The sequence below is a fragment of the Hemitrygon akajei genome, chromosome 31 (assembly GCF_048418815.1).
Source record: "Hemitrygon akajei chromosome 31, sHemAka1.3, whole genome shotgun sequence".
Classification (NCBI taxonomy): domain Eukaryota; kingdom Metazoa; phylum Chordata; class Chondrichthyes; order Myliobatiformes; family Dasyatidae; genus Hemitrygon; species Hemitrygon akajei.
Window position 1 is genome coordinate 27275614 of NC_133154.1, and position 16221 is coordinate 27291834.

The 16221-nt window shown below is 43.9% G+C and overlaps 1 protein-coding gene and 1 non-coding gene across 3 annotated transcripts in view; one reads left to right on the plus strand and one right to left on the minus strand.

Annotated features, from left to right (window-relative positions):
• The window catches only part of ube2m (ubiquitin conjugating enzyme E2 M), a 66795-nt gene extending 53293 nt beyond the window's left edge, over positions 1-13502 (plus strand). For both annotated transcript variants that reach the window (XM_073034050.1, XM_073034051.1), the window contains 2 exons: positions 4093-4156; positions 10927-13502. In XM_073034050.1, the coding sequence (XP_072890151.1) occupies positions 4093-4156; positions 10927-11067 (205 nt within the window). In that variant the 3' untranslated portion in view covers positions 11068-13502. The remainder of the gene's footprint in view (positions 1-4092; positions 4157-10926) is intronic.
• LOC140719520 (U6 spliceosomal RNA) lies at positions 10430-10537 on the minus strand. The gene has a single exon (XR_012096936.1). It is a non-coding gene; the product is annotated as a U6 spliceosomal RNA (small nuclear RNA).
• Positions 13503-16221: the final 2719 nt, after the last annotated feature.

Consider the following 16221-nt stretch of genomic DNA (forward strand, 5'->3'; position numbering starts at 1 on the left):
TGTCTATACATGAGAGTTTGTTGGAAAACTATCTTAATTTTCTCTGTACTGTCTGGATTTATTTTCTGCATGAGTTACTTGTACCTACTAAGATGTCAGTCCTCTTATGAACCAGCTCCATCAATATCATTGTGTCTGTTTGCAGGCTGCTTCGCTTGGGCAGCTCTAGCTGACAGCCTGCCATGAAATGCTGCAACATGCAAACACTACTCAGTTTTAATCTCTGGTAAGATGACAGTGCACTCGGACACAGCGGCCACTTTGGGTCCAACCAAAGGTGCGATTGTTCATCCTTTACATCTTTTTTTTACAATCACAAGACACTGCTGGCATCTTCAAGATCTTCAAGATGACGGTGCGACGCAGCTTGCAGCGGCCACTCCGGAGCTGATATGTTATTTGTTAAGCGAGGGTGCAGTGCGCAATCCTAATCTGATGAAAAACGGACGTGGGAGCACGGAGGAACATCTGGAAATCTCCGGGAAGGCCCTCTTCGTTGCTGCTGTGAGGTCCAGGTCTCTGCTGAGAAGACAGGCCCCCAGTCCTCGGGGTCACGTTGCCGGTGGCCGTTGGCGGGGCCGTCTTAATACGCTCGGCAGAGGATGGTGCTCGGAGAAGCTGTGCCGGAGGGGATGGTCGGAGGCTTGGAGGTTCGACGGACTTGGAGTCCGCTGCGGTCAGGTTGCTTTCAGTGTGTGCTGTGTGTGAGGCTGGGTTCGACGGAGCTTTCATTGTGTGCTGCGTCTGCAAGGCTGAGTTGGACGGTGCCGTGGAAGTCCATAGCGGGGGTATTCCCTTCTGCCGCCGGCGTGAGATGACGAGTCTATCGGGACCCTGAGGACTTGTGGAAACTGTGTGGTGGTTTCTTTCGAACTTATAGTCTTTTAACATCTTCGGACTATTTTTACCGTGCCCATGGTCTGTTTTTTTTAAATCAAAATATGGTATTGTTTGCACTGTTGTAACTATATGTTGTAACTATGTGGTTTTGTGCAGGTCTTGTAGCTTTAGTTTTTGGTCTTGTTTTGTCTGGTGGATTTGGCGCTCCTTTCCGGGGAATGCGCTAAGATAGTAGCGCAATATTAATATGCAGCAGCCTCTCCGGACTCTAGATTGAGGATTGCCAAATGTTATGTGGATTTTCTGGTGTAGTCTGTTTTGTCATATGCTTTGTTGATATCATTCTGGAGGAACGTTTTCTCATTTTTTAACTGCATTGCATTTGTGGTTTCTAAATGACAATAAACTGAATCTGAATCAAGTACTGCAGTTCTACCCCACCAGCGAGTCACTCGATAGCGGAGGAACTCGACTTGCCGCCTGCTACAGGAAGGCGTCTACAGTTCATATGCCCAGTCGGTGTGCAGAGCAAGTGATTGTCCTAGATGTTTTTCTTGTAATTGCAAGATCCTGCAGGGCACTGGTAATGTAGAACACCACAAGTCTGGCTCATTGAAAAGAGCAACATAGCCTTGGATGTGTGTGAATCAGGCCCTCGTGCTGCTGGGTGTCCTGTGGCAGCTGCCCGTGGGAGAAGCACTGGAGGCAGTGTAGGAGACAGCAGACCTGGGGTCCATGCTGGGTTGAGTGCTGCCCCCCAGTGTTTGTTTGGTGAAAGACAAGCTGGATTGTATTCGTCTGCAGCTGCACTTATGCATGATGAATGGACTGCTGCGGGCTTGTTCTTTTCAACAACATCCTACTCCGTCAGTCTATAGGACTTGATACTTGGGCAATAAATTTTTCAGTGTGACTGTATGCTTACTGCTATTTTATATGTGGCTTCTGCTTCTGTGTCTTGCACCTTGGTCCCAGAGGAACACTGTTTCATTTGGCTGTATTCATGTATGGTTGAATGGCAATTAAACTTGAATTTCTTTGATTAAAACCTTAAATGCAATTCTGAATTTTTCTCAGGACATTTAGATCCACAAATACCAGCCCTGATATTGGCGTTTAAGATTTGCATTTTAGAAGTCATCGTCTATGAAAGACAACTCAACATGCTGGAAATCTCAACTACGAATTTAGAACAGAGCAGTACAGCACAGGCCCTTCAGGCCATAATGTTTGTGTCAAGTCCCGAATTGCCCTTTAGCTCAGGGAGACGGTCAAGAGCCAACCCCACTGATGGGTCTAGAAACTCTGAGATTTTATTTACAGGGACATTGAAGTTTTACAGCAATTGAGTGGTTTCATGCTCACTGTTACTGACACCTCTATTTTCCTAAACTGCAGATTTATTTAATTGCTGTAATTTTGATTCTTCAGCTGCCACAGTGGGATTTGTATCTGTCTCTAGATCAACGCTTCAGAATTCGCTGCCTGTCCAATCAAGAAAAATGCTGCAAATACTTGGCAGGGATTGGAAACAGTGATATGGATGTCCTGGTGAAATAGGCCAAGAAATGGCAGATGGAGTTTAATCCTAATTAATGTGAGGGCTTACTAATGTTGATTTTGGGATTACTAATGAAGCTAGGACACGGTATGGTCCCAGGAACAGAGGGTCTAGGTGTACAAGTCCAAATAACCTTGAAGGTAGGAACATAGGTAGATAACCTGGGATACTGGCCTTTATTAGTCAGTGCATTGAACACAAGGATAGTGAGATTACATTGCAGTGTGAAAAAACATTGCACGGACATTAGCTTGAATACTATGTGCGGCTCTACTCACGGCACTGGGGGAAAGATATGATGGCACTCTGAGAGATTTCACAGGAGATTCACCAAGTTACTGACAGGGATGGAGCGTTTCAGTTTTGAGGAGAAATCGAGGATGGGTCTGTTTTCCTTTGAGTTGAGGAGGCTAGGAAGGTACATGATTGATGTACATGATATTGAGGGGTATGGATAGGAGAAACTCCAGGGAAGTTTCCCCCTGAGTTGTTGTAGTGACTTATTTCCCCAATATTGACTAGGGCTTCTGTAGTATCCAAGGCTTAACTAGGACAGGATTCGGATGCATCCAGGAGGAGTTTCTTGAAACAGTATGTAGGCAATCCAATAAGGGAAGGAGATAGACTAGACCTTGTGTTGGGAAGTGAGCCTGGCCAAGTGATTGGAGATGAGGGAGAGCATTTTGAAAAGAAGAGTGATCATTACTCTCTTCAGGTAGTTATGGATAAGGATACTGGACCCCTGGGGTAAGTGTTCAATTAGGGAAAAGCAAATTGCAACAGTATCAGGAAAAAATTAGGGAATTATATTGGGAGCTGCAGTTATTGGGTAAGTCCACATCAAAAACATAGGTTTAGGGTGGTGGGGTGGGGAGAATTCAGGATATGAGGGGGACCACCTTCACTTAGAGATTGTTAAGTACCTGGCACACAATGGTTGTATCTGAGTCACTGATAACATGTAAGAAGTGTCCTGGTGAACATTTTAGTTGCCTTGTTTTAGAAGCTAAAGGGCTCACTGGATTAATATGAAGGATGCCCACAGATCAGGATGGCCATAGTTAGCCAAATGGCTTGGTTTCATTATGATCTTTTTTCAGCAAAGTAAATAGTTGGAGATTTCACAGTTGATTAGTATTTGCATTAAGGACAAAGGAAAGTAGCAGGAAAGAGGAAACCTGTAGTAGAGTAGAGGGCAGGAGGAATTAAATAGCAAAATCCACAATGGTACAAGATCAGTTTGTTCACCCAAAATGCTGGAGGAACTCTGCAGGTCAAGCAGCATCTATGGAGGGGAATGATCAGTTAATGTTTCAGGCTGGAAACCCTTCATCAGATCCCTGAAATGTGGCTGTTGATTTCCCCTCCGTGGGTGCTGTCCGACTTGCTGAGTTCCTTCAATAATCGTGTGTGTGTGTGGCTCCACAATTCCAGCACCTGCAGAATTTCTGGTGTATCTAGTTTGCAGTGTTCACCTGAAGTAAGTTGAAACTTGGCAAGGTAAGAGTTATTACTGTAGCACTGCTTCCATTTGAGCAGCAAATGTTTCATGTCACTGAGAGTTGTAATTTATTCAGTAATTGGTGCTGTATAACAGAATTACTCTGTTTGTTTCTGACTGAGACAGGTTACTTGCTGTGTGATTGTGTAAACACTACCTGACTCTTTAATTCTCATGTTTTCTTGCACAGAGAGGACTGGAAACCCGTATTAACGATAAACTCTATAATTTATGGGCTGCAGTACCTGTTTTTGGTAAGTGGACAAAGGACCACCATCGATGCTGCACTCACTCATAACCCCTCCATTTCCCACACATGTGCCCTCACCCCATCCTCCTGCCATCGTGTCATGGTTAGAACATAGAAATTTACAGCACATTTATAGGCCCTTCAGCCCACAGTGCTGTGCTGACCATGTTACCTACTCTAGAGACTGCCTAGAATTTCCCTAGCGCAGAGCCCTCAATTTTTCTAAGCTCCATGTACCTAAGAAGCTCTTAAAGGGCCCTATTTTATCTGCTTCCATCACCGCTGCCGGCAGTGCAGTCCACACATCCGCTACTTTCTGTGTAAAACTTACCCCCGGCATCCCCTCAGTACCTGTTTCCAAGCACCGTAAAACTATGCCCTTCATCATCTTATACACCTCGATCAGGTTACCTCTCATCCTCAGTTGCTCCAAGGAGAAAAGGCCAAGTACACTCAACGTATTCTCATAAGGTACGCCGTCCAATCCAGGCAACATCCTTGTAAATCTCCTCTGCGCTCCCTCTATAATATCCACATCCTTCATGTAGTGAGGTGATCAGAACTGAGCATAGCACTCCAAGTGGGGTCTGACCAAGGTCTTTTATAGCTGTAACATTACCCCAGGGCTCTTGAACCCAATCCCACGGCTGATGAATGCCAACACACCATACACCTTCTTAACAACATTGTCAACCTTAGATTTCTCTTGTGATTGCCTCCCACGCCACCAGGCTCTGTAACTGTCAGATCGTTCGCCCTAACTTCCACCCTCTACAATGGGCTCCTACCACTAAGCACATCTTTCCTCCCCCCTCTCTCCACTTTCTTTCACTGTCTGTGACTCCTTTGTTCAGTCATCCCTCCCCAGTGACCTCCCTCCTGGCATATACTTCTGCAAGCATGGAAAGTACTACACCTTTCTCATAACCATGCAGTACCCTTCTGGGTGAGGCGATCTTTTTACTTGCAGTGAAATGTCAAGGTCATTTATTGTATCCCAGGCTCCCGTCCACCAAGAAAGGCAGGATCTCCCAGTGGCCACCCATTTCAGTTTTCCCTCCCATTCCCATTCCAGCATGTCTACAGCCATGATGAGGTCACACTCGGAAAGGAGGAGCAACACCTTATATTTCATCTGGGTAGCCTCCAACCTGATGGCATGAACATTGATTTCTCCAGTTTCCAGTAATTTCTCCCACCCGTTCCTCTTTTTCCATTCCCCGTTCAGGATCGCCTCTTACCACTTCTCCTCTCAGTTTCCCCTCCTCCTTCCCTTTCTCCCATGGTCTGCTGCCCTCTCCTATCAGATTTCTTCTTCAGTCCTTTTCTCATTCACATATCTCTTCCCGGCTTCTACATCCCCACCCACCCACCTTCTTCACCTATCACCTGCCAGCTTTTGTACTTTTTCCCTTATTCTCCAACCTTATTCAGGCCTCTGTCCCTATCCAGCATATTAAAATTGGGATTACTGTCACAGACACATTATTGAGAAACTTGTTCTGCAGGAGCAGTAGAGTTCAATACATGAAATATACTATAAGTTACTATAAGAAACATAAAAATATATTTTGTGGTTCAAAAAGTGAGCAAAATAGTGAGGTAGCGTCAAAGGCGGATCGACCTGATGCAATAACGCAAGGTATCACGAATTCAATAAGACCATAAAACAAGCGATACTTCGTCAAACTTCACTTTTTATTTGATCTCCCAAAGAGCCAGTCCGGACACTGCCCTCCCCCGAACACAATTCCACACAATTTATTACATTGATCGTTACAGGAAATATTATAATTACGCGAGTTAATACAGTTTTAGAATAGTTTCGATCACATGCTAAGATACAATTAGATGTAAAGTCATTATTGGTTAGTTATAATTATTTCTGCCAAGACTAGCATAGCTACAACTTCCTCATATTGGCACCTCCCCCTGACACTTCCCCCTTCTCTCGAACGTTCTGTCCCATATTTAGTTAAGCCATGAGATGCCCCTTCAGTCATTCTATACCCATATTTAGTTATGCTTAGCACTTTTCAAGAACAATGCTTAGTGCGTCACCTGATGCCGGGTAAAGCTTTCTGACTGCTCAATAACATAAAGTACCTATAAGACAATTGATCATAAGCTAATCATTCCCCTTAATTCATTCCCCCATCTACCTGTCCCTCTACCTAAGTTTACCTTTCCCTTCATCAGTAGTGCTGAAGGGTTCAAGGACCATTTAGGTATCTGATGGTGGAGTGGAAGAAGCTACTAAAAATTTGAGTCTGTGTCTTCAAGCTCCTGATTAGTAATGAGAAAAGGGCATGTCCTTGATGGTCATGGAGAATGGATGCTGCTTACTTGAGGCATCACCTACTGTAGGTCCTTGATGGTGGGGAGGGTTGTGCCCACGATGGGGCTAAACAACCCTCTGCAGCTTTTTCTTGCTTCTTCAAAACGATGATGCAACCAGTTAGAATGCTCCCTGCAGTCCATCTATAAAAATTTGGCAAATGTCTTTGTTGACGTACAAAATCTCCTCAGACTCTGAGTTAGCTGTTGGTGTGCCTTCTTTGTAATTGCATCAAGGAGAGATCTTCAGAGATGTTGACAGCCAGGAGCTTGAAACTGCAGATTCTCTCGTGTTTATACTCTTCTAAGAATGGGGAAGTAACTTTTAAGTATTATTTGAAAGAATATTCTACATCAGCAGCAAACTAGATTGTTGTGTAGCCTCAATTATCTCAAAATTGCTGGAGAGTTGTAGCAGTCTTAGAATGGCACTGGATGTCAGTACATTTGAGTTTTCAAATGTGTACTGAAGAGATGTTTGTTAGCCAAGGTATATAGAATTAGTTCACAAGCTGGCTGTGATCTCGGGGAGTGGAGTGGCTGGACAGAACAGACCAGAGCTGAAAGCCCTCCTCCTGTTTATATGATCTTTCTGTTCCCATTCATTGCATGTACAGAGCAGAGCATGTCCTTCGTGGTCTGATTTGGGACCTATCCGCCATTGCTGAACAACACCAAACTACCTCTGGGATTGAACAACACCATTGAATGCCAATGGAGTGGTGTTGGGTTTTCATAGATTGGATGGGTAACTTCAGTTCTGTATAGTGACACTGGAGCTAAATTAACCAAGGCTAATTAAGCTAGCCCACGGCCAAAGACTTTCCATATCTGACCAGTGGTATGAACCCTCTTGTCTGGAGAATTCTAGGGAAAAATGTTGGCTGAAATGTTCAGCAGAAGACTGACTTGCCCAAGCCACAGCACTTCCAATCTCCTATCAAGCCTGGCCTGACCCAAATTTCTCTCCCATATTTCGGGTTGAGCCTGGTCATCAGGCCAGCGCTGGTGAACATAATTTGGTTACAGCTTTTTCTTCCTTCCTTTCTCTGCAAAATGTGTATTAAATTTTCCACGTTTTGTCAATCGTAACTGCTCACGTGACACAATCCCACTAGCGACTGAGGTCTCCCAGTGGTAGATGGAGCTTCCTGAGCTCTCAAGTTGTTCTGATGTAAAACTCCTGCTAGTAACTAGCTAGGAGTTTCTGCATATGGGTCTGTTTCAGATTCACTAGTTACTGCAAAATATATCAACTGCATCCAGAACTGAAATAGCCAATGTGTCAGTTGTAGCCCAGCAGACATGTCTGGTTATTGTGAGACACTTCAGGATGATTTACTTTGGCTATAGTTATTTGCCTAGTTTCCCCCAGCCTTTCCCTCATCTGGTAGGGATATTGGAAGTACTGTATGATTACCTGGATGAGTATAGCTCAGCAAAACTTGGGAAGCTCAACCTCATCTAGGCCATATCTGCCCACATTATTGACACCCTAAACATTCATCATTTTGCTGCTCCAAACACAACCGATAGGACATCGGAGGGATTGTGGGAAAGTATCAAGAATGCTGTACACGAAGAGTGTGAAAAGACTCTGTATAAGGGGCAAATGCAGAAGAGACCAAAATGGATGAGTGAAAAAACTCTGAAAATTGCACAGGAAAGAAGAGAAGGGTACAGGGAAAGGGTAGCAGTCGCAGTTCTCAATTGAGCTTTCCAGTGTTCCGCTAGGCGAGACAAAACTACAATAATAATCTGTTAAGAAGCAGAAATGGAAAATAAAAAAAGGACAGTCTTCTTAAAGCTACGAGATCTGAAGAGAAAATTCCAGCCTCTCATGGGAATGCTGAAGGATGCCCAGGATGCTATACTCAATGAATCTGAGAAGATCAAACAGCGATGGAAAGATTACTGAGAGTCATTATGTCAGAAAGATCAACTGGATCGGGAGTATCATCCTAGATCTTACAATCAGGAGCCAATGGTGATGAAGGATGAAATTAAAGTGGCATTAAAAGCCCCACCAAAGAACAAAGTACTGGGCGTTGATGGAATTCCAATTGGAATACCACAACAAAGAGCTGCGGCTGTTTCAATACTGACGATGCTCTGTCAGCTGATCTGGAAGGCAATGTCATGGCCAAGTGAATGGAGGAAATCAGTGTTTTTACTAATGTTGAAGAAAGGTGATCCAGCAGAGTGTGGAAATGATTGTACAACTGCCTCCATTCTGCACATCAGCAACATTTTACTAAAGATCATTCAGAAAAGACCTGAAACCTATTTAGAGCGGGAGCTTCCTGAAGTGCAAGCAGGTTGCAGGAAAGGAAGGTGAACAAGAGACATCATTGCAGATGTGAGATGGATTCTCAAGTAGACAAAAGAACACTAGATGGACATCTATATGTGCTTTATTGACAACAGCAAGGCCTTCGACTGCGTCGATCATGTCTTAACTGTGGATCACATTAAGACGTGGCTGTACCGGAACTTTTGATCATCCTCATGTGCAATCTTTATATCAATCAAGAAGCAACAGTTCAAACAGAACAAGGAGAAACAGAGTGGTTCAGCATCCGTTAAGGGGTACGTCAAAGCTGTATTCGCTCCCCCTGCCCATTTAATTTCTACACCGAACAAATCTCCAGAGAAGCAGTATACGCGGAGACTCGGGGGTGAGAATTGGTGGCAGAATCATCAATAACCTTTGTTATGCTGATGACACAACAATACTGGCTGAAAACAAAGAAGACCTGAAGCAACTGCCAAGCAACATCAACATAGGCTCAAGATGGGTCTACACCTTAATCTGAAGAAGGCTAAGATTTTGACTACTGGCAGCACAACCGATTTCAATCTCGATGGAGAGGATATTGAAGTGGTTGACAGTTTCAATTTACTTGGATCAGTCGTTAACTCCGAAGCAGTACGCAGTCAAGAAATCCAGTGAAGAAGCGTCCTTAGCAAAGCAGTCATGGAGGATTTAGAGAAGATCCTTGGAAACAGGAATCTGTCTCTATGTACAAAGATTCAACTTGGCAGGCGATGGTGTTCTCAACAACATCATATGGATGTGAACGTTGGATGGTAAAGAAGGACGATAGGAAGTGAATCGATGTCTTTGAACTATGGTGCTGGAGAAAAATACTATGCATCTCGTGGACCTCTTACAGAAGAAACAAATCTGTCCTCAACTAGATCAAACCAAAATTAAATGACAAGTCTCCACCTATCACTCTTTGGGCACATCATGCGAAGAAACAGCTCTCTGGGAAAGGATATCACGCTCGGCAAGGTGGAAGGACAACGGAAGAGAGGAAGGCCGCCAATCAGATGGATGGCATAATAAAAACAGCTATGAGCGCAACGTTATCTGTAATGAGCCACCTTTGTGAGTATCAAAACTCCTTTAGGGCAACTATCCTTAGGGTCACCAGAACTTGATGGCATTTAATGTCAACAAACATTCATTCCCTCTACCACTAGCACACAGTGGCTGCTCCAGTAGCACCTCACAATTCGGCATATATCCCCAATGAAGATGAGGGTAGCTTGGTGACAGAATTCTACAGGCTGCAGGTGCCCCTTCCAAGCCACTAACCAGCTCATCTTGGAAATATCTATCTATCGATGCTGCTTACTATCTAGTACACTTCCATCAAGTCACCTTTCATCCTCCTTCACTCCAAAGGGAAAAGCCCCATCTTGCTCAACGTGTCCTCACAAAACATGCCCTCCGGTCCAGGCAGCATGTGGTAAATCTCCTCAGATTCTTCTCTAAAGCCTCCACATCCTTCCTATAATGAGGTGATAGAAATTGAACACAATATTCCAAGTGTGGTCTATCCATAATTTTATGGAATTGTAGCATTACCTAGCGGTTTTTGAATTCCGTCCTCTGGCTAACTTAAGCCAACATGCCATCTGTCATCCTAACAAAAATATGGAATACTTTGCAGATTTATCTGTCATCCTTGTACGGGGGCCGTGCTAATTTTCTCTATATCCTTCCAGTTTTAGTTATATGTGCTGCCGAAGTGAGCATTTGAAATCTGAGATTGCGTTTTTACCCAAAAAGTAGTAAGGATATGGGGCAGAGATGGAGATTTTTAATGTCACAGATAATTGAGGTTCTCAGGAAATAAAAGAACAAAAAAAAGGAGCATAGCCCAGGTGTATAGGACGAGCTGAAGAAGGCACCTGATTTAGCTTGAGTGAGTTGGGCTGAAGTGTCTGTTTCCATTCTCTATAACTCTTTAACGTGACTTGGCTAGTGTTTCCAGCATCTCCTGTGTTTATTTCATCTATGATGTTGTTTAGTTTCCTATCAGACTGGGCGGGAGTTTTAATGACCTTGGAATTTCTATGGGCAAAGCTGTTGTAATATTTAAATCTCATTTCTTCCCTTCCCCTCTCTCTATCTCTTGCTCTCAGGAACCTAACCCTGAGGACCCCCTGAATAAGGAAGCAGCAGAGGTTCTTCAGAACAACAGACGCCTCTTTGAACAGAATGTGCAGCGATCCATGCGGGGCGGCTACATTGGTTCCACTTACTTCGAGCGATGCCTTAAATAGGGCCCAGAGCGCACAAACTGAAGCCACAGAGAGAGAGAGAGAGAATCTGACATACTTAAACATATAAACAAACATTAAAATAAACTCGACCGAAACCAGGAGGGCATAGAGTGGATGAGGAGGCATTTCTCAGCACCCCTCAGCATAATGTCACAGGAAGAAATGGAATTGGAATTTTTATTTTAAAAAAAAGAGGACTGCTTGATTGTTGTCATAGCTCTAGAGCATGCCAGGAAGTTTGAACTAGATTTTGGCCCCCGACCACTGCCTCCTCCCTACCCCCACCCCCCCCCACAATTAAACTAATTGTAAATGTATTTCACGAGGAGTGCTGGCGTCTTTGTTAATAAAAATTTCTTAAATGGCTCTAGAAAACTTTTGGCCCATTGACCCTCTCAGCCACTGCTCCCCACCCATGCCCCCACTGTTCTGTTGCCTCTGCTGACTTTTGTGTAGGTGAAAGCATATGCAGGATGCCATTGCCTCGCTCCAGCAGAGGAGGAAGGTGCCAGATGGATCCGGAGCGAAAGAGACATTTACTCTAATGCTGTGTCCCGCCTGTTTTGAATGTTTGCCTGTTCATTAAGTTGTATAGTTATTTTTTAAAATGAAACGTTCCCTCCCATTTTTATTTGTGCAGTAGGTTATTTCTTTGACCGTGTAGTACATTGTTGCTAAAGGTATAGATTCCTCTCCGTATAAGTGACCACAGGCTACGGGCTCCCAATCTTCCCAGCCAACGTGAGAGCCTTGCTTAGCTTGGTCCAGTGTGTTCTCTTGCCATTACAGCTCATGCAGTGCTGAAGCCATTACGTTCTTCTGTAAATATAACCAGCGTTGAGCCAACTCTCTCCATAGGGTGCATGTCTGTGCAGCATGATGCAGAGCAGGGGCTGCTCATCAATAACGAGTGCTGATGTAGCTGGATATTTTAGTCATGCTGGTCGTGAATGCACCTGCTTTCATATCACTGAGTTATTCTGATGTTGGTGTTTGCATCTGATCTGTTTTAAACTAGCTCATGGTTCGGTTTTAATTTAAAAGATTCTTACCTAGTCTGTGATGTTTAATTTTTACCGACCGCAGTCTTATCTTGAAAGTAATAAAAAAACTCAGTTACATCGAATTATCCCATTAAATGTAATTGCTCCTGCCTATTATTCTGCCTATCAATTGAACTCCAACAGCCTAATCAACTAACTTGTGTGTGTCTCTCCCCCCCTACCCCCCCCCCCCCCACATTTATCTCCCACTTTTGTCTGGCATTGTGCCATAACTGGACCAGGGACATCCCGTTTAGCTCGGGGGGGCTCATGCCGTGAAAGCAGTTGGGAAGAAAGCTGGATTGAAAGCCCCGGTTTCTGTTTGGAGGAGTTAGGGATGCAAGTGGAGGAGGAGAGAAATCAGTCAGGCTTCCCAAAGGACACGGAGGTGGTGTCACTCGCCCACCAGGTTGAAAGGCGACGTTCAATCAGTAAATTTGGGAACTGTGCTGTAGCAAGAAGAGCAAAAGCCATTGAAGGAATGGCAGAGTGTTGCAACACCAGTTTTACCCTGGATCTTCTGAACAGCACTTACCACATGAACTGTATGAGTGATGTGAAGCAGGGAGACAGATTAAAACAACTTTACTCTTTGCACAATGTCTTCCTCTGCTTGAATTGCTCCATGTCCATAGTGTGACTTTAACCAGAAATTTCTGACTCCCATTACAATTCTGGGTGCTGCCTGAATCTGGAATCCATGTCACATCAGAATAGCCTTGAGTTCTTTTTGCCTTTAGCCTGGAGATCTATTTGCTGCCAAATCTTCCTCCTGGGCTTTCTGTGTATTTGGGCCCTGTACTATTTTTCAGTGTGCTGTTGCAGGAATTCTTCCATATACTCAGCAGAGCCCCTGCCTGTCCCGTGTTTTGAGTGTTACTGACAAATCTCAAGGAAGATGTTGATGCATATTGCTGTGCATGTGACCGCTCTTGCTATTCTGTGGTTACTGATTTAATTCTGTTGGGCGTTTGATGTGTATCACTCAACCGGAACAGCAGGGATCTAGAACAATGTAAAATGCCCATTGATCAGCACCAAAGGAATCCACCACATTGTTTCTCTCCTCCTGAAGGAATCTTGGTTTTCATAAGAAGTTCAGGCCTGTGATCCACTCTATCATGTGTAATGCATGGGGTTATATGTTTATACTGAGGGAGAGAGAGGATATTCTGTTGTAATGATGCTACATAGGGAGTCTGGTTTATTTTCACGTAATATGAGAAAAAAAATCACAGATTCTCCAAAACAAAAAGTACAGATGTATGATTCTTTGGTAAGATTGTACCTCTTTAACTTGTGTTTTTATTCATACCACCTGCACATTGGCACACTATGTTCATGCTTGAGGAGAATGTACTGTATTTCAATTAAAAAAAATGCAGTTGACTATTCCAGGTTCACTGTTGCAATTTTTGAGGATTTTTAAATTGCTAACACAATAGATTTACAAAAGGAGTACTTGTTAATGAAAGTGCTGCTTTGATCCACATCTCTCAGATAAAGGTTAGCTGTATTTAAAATGTTGTCTTTATTTAAGGTACAAGTTCGCCCTCATCTGCAGAAACCTTTTTTATAACCTCTACAGTCTGAGTCCTAACTTGCAAGAAATGGAAAAATAACTTGGAAGTGTTTCAACAGCTAATATTTGATGTTAATACTTGTATGGAGATGTTGGAACAGATAGCCAGAAGCTTGGCCAAAGTAGAACGGCTTAAAGATGAGTGATACAGTGGTTTAATGGTTGGGGGAGGGGGGCTGGGAGATGTTGGAAATACAGAGTAGAACCCAGGTAGCTGGAAGTTTCATTAGATTAGATGTCAGAATTGCTGTGATACATGGGTGGAAATTAGTGTAACTGAGAAATGGTCTGAAGTTCTTTTTGTGATTAAGGTTTCAATAGACAATAGGTGCAGAAGTGGACCGTTCGGCCCTTCGAGCCTGCACCGCCATTTTGAGATCATGGCTGATCAATTCCTATCAATACCCGGTTCCTGCCTTGTCCCCATATCCCTTGATTCCCCTATCCATAAGATACCTATCTAGCTCCTTCTTGAAAGCATCCAGAGAATTGGCCTCCACTACCTTCCAAGGCAGTGCATTCCAGACCCCCACAACTCTCTGGGAGAAGAAGTTTTTCCTTAACTCTGTCCCTAAATGACCTACCCCTTATTCTCAAACCATGCCCTCTGGTACTGGACTCTCCCAGCATCTGGAACATACTTCCTGCCTCTATCTTGTCCAATCCCTCAATAATCTTATATGTTTCAATCAGATCCCCTCTCAATCTCCTTAATTCCAGCGTGTGCAAGCCCAGTCTCTCTAACCTCTCTGCATAAGACAGTCCAGACATCCCAGGGATTAACCTCGTGAATCTACGCTGCACTTCCTCTACAGCCAGGATGTCCTTCCTTAACCCTGGAGACCAAAACTGTACACAATACTCCAGGTGTGGTCTCACCAGGGCTCTGTACAAATGCAAGAGGATTTCCTTGCTCTTGTACTCAATTCTCTTTGTAATAAAGGCCAACATTCCATTAGCCTTCTTCACTGCCTGCTGCACTTGCTCATTCACCTTCAGTGACTGATAAACAAGGACTCCAAGATCTCTTTGTATTTCTCCCTTACCCAACTCTACACCATTCAGATAATAATCTGCCTTCCTGTTCTTACTCCCAAAGTGGATAACCTCACACTTATTTACATTAAACGTCATCTGCCAAGTATCTGCCCACTCACCCAACCTATCCAAGTCACCCTGAATTCTCCTAACATCCTCATCACATGTCACACTGCCACCCAGCTTAGTATCATCAGCAAATTTGCTGATGTTATTTTTTATGCCTTCATCCAAATCGTTAACGTAAATGGTAAACAGCTGTGGTCCCAATACCGAGCCCTGTGGCACCCCACTAGTCACCATCTGCCATTCCGAGAAACACCCATTCACCGCTACCCTTTGCTTTCTGTCTGCCAACCAGTTTTCTATCCATGTCAATGCCTTCCCCCCCGATGCCCTGAGCTTTGATTTTACCCACCAGTCTTCTATGTGGGACCTTATCAAATGCCTTCTGAAAATCGAGGTACACTACATCCACTGGATCTCCCCCATCTAACTTCCTGGTTACATCCTCGAAAAACTCCAACAGATTAGTCAAGCATGATTTACCCTTGGTAAATCCATGCTGGCTCGGCCCAATCCTATCACTGCTATCTAAATATGCCACTATTTCATCCTTAATAATGGACTCTAGCATCTTTCCCACCACCAATGTCAGGCTGACAGTTCGATAGTTCTCTGTTTTCTCCCTCCCTTTTTTAAAAAGTGGGATAACATTAGCCATTCTCCAATCCTCAGGAACTGATCCTGAATCTAAGGAACATTGGAAAATGATTACCAATGCATCCGCAATTTCCAGGGCCACCTCCTTTAGTACCCTAGGGTGCAGACCATCTGGACCTAGCGATTTGTCAGCCTTCAGTCCCATCAGTTTTCTCATCACCATTTCCTTCTGAATGTCAATCTGTTTCATTTCCTCTGTTACCCTATGTCCTTGGCCCATCCATACGTCTGGGAGATTGCCTGTGTCTTCCTTAGTGAAAACAGATCTAAAGTACTCATTAAGTTCTTCTGCCATTTCTCTGTTTCCCATAATAATTTCACCCAATTCATTCTTCAAGGGCCCAACATTGTTCTTAACTATCTTCTTTCTCTTCACATACCTAAAAACGCTTTTGCTATCTTCCTTTATATTCCTGGCTAGCTTGTGTTCGTACCTCATTTTTTCTCCCCGTATTGTCTTTTTAGTTAAGTTCTGTTGTTCCTTAAAAACTTCCCAATCATCTGTCCTCCCACTCACCTTAGCTCTATCATACTTCCTTTTTTTTTAATGCTATGCAATCTCTGACTTCCTTTGTCAACCACTGTGGCCCCTTTCCCCCCTTGGAATCCTTCCTTCTCTGGGGGAACTGATTTTGCACCTTGTGCATTATTCCCAAGAATACATGCCATTGCTGTTCCACTGTCTTTTCTGCTAGGCTATCCATCCAGTCAACTTTGGCCAGCTCCTCCCTCATGGCTCCATAGTTTCCCCTGTTCAGCTGCAACACT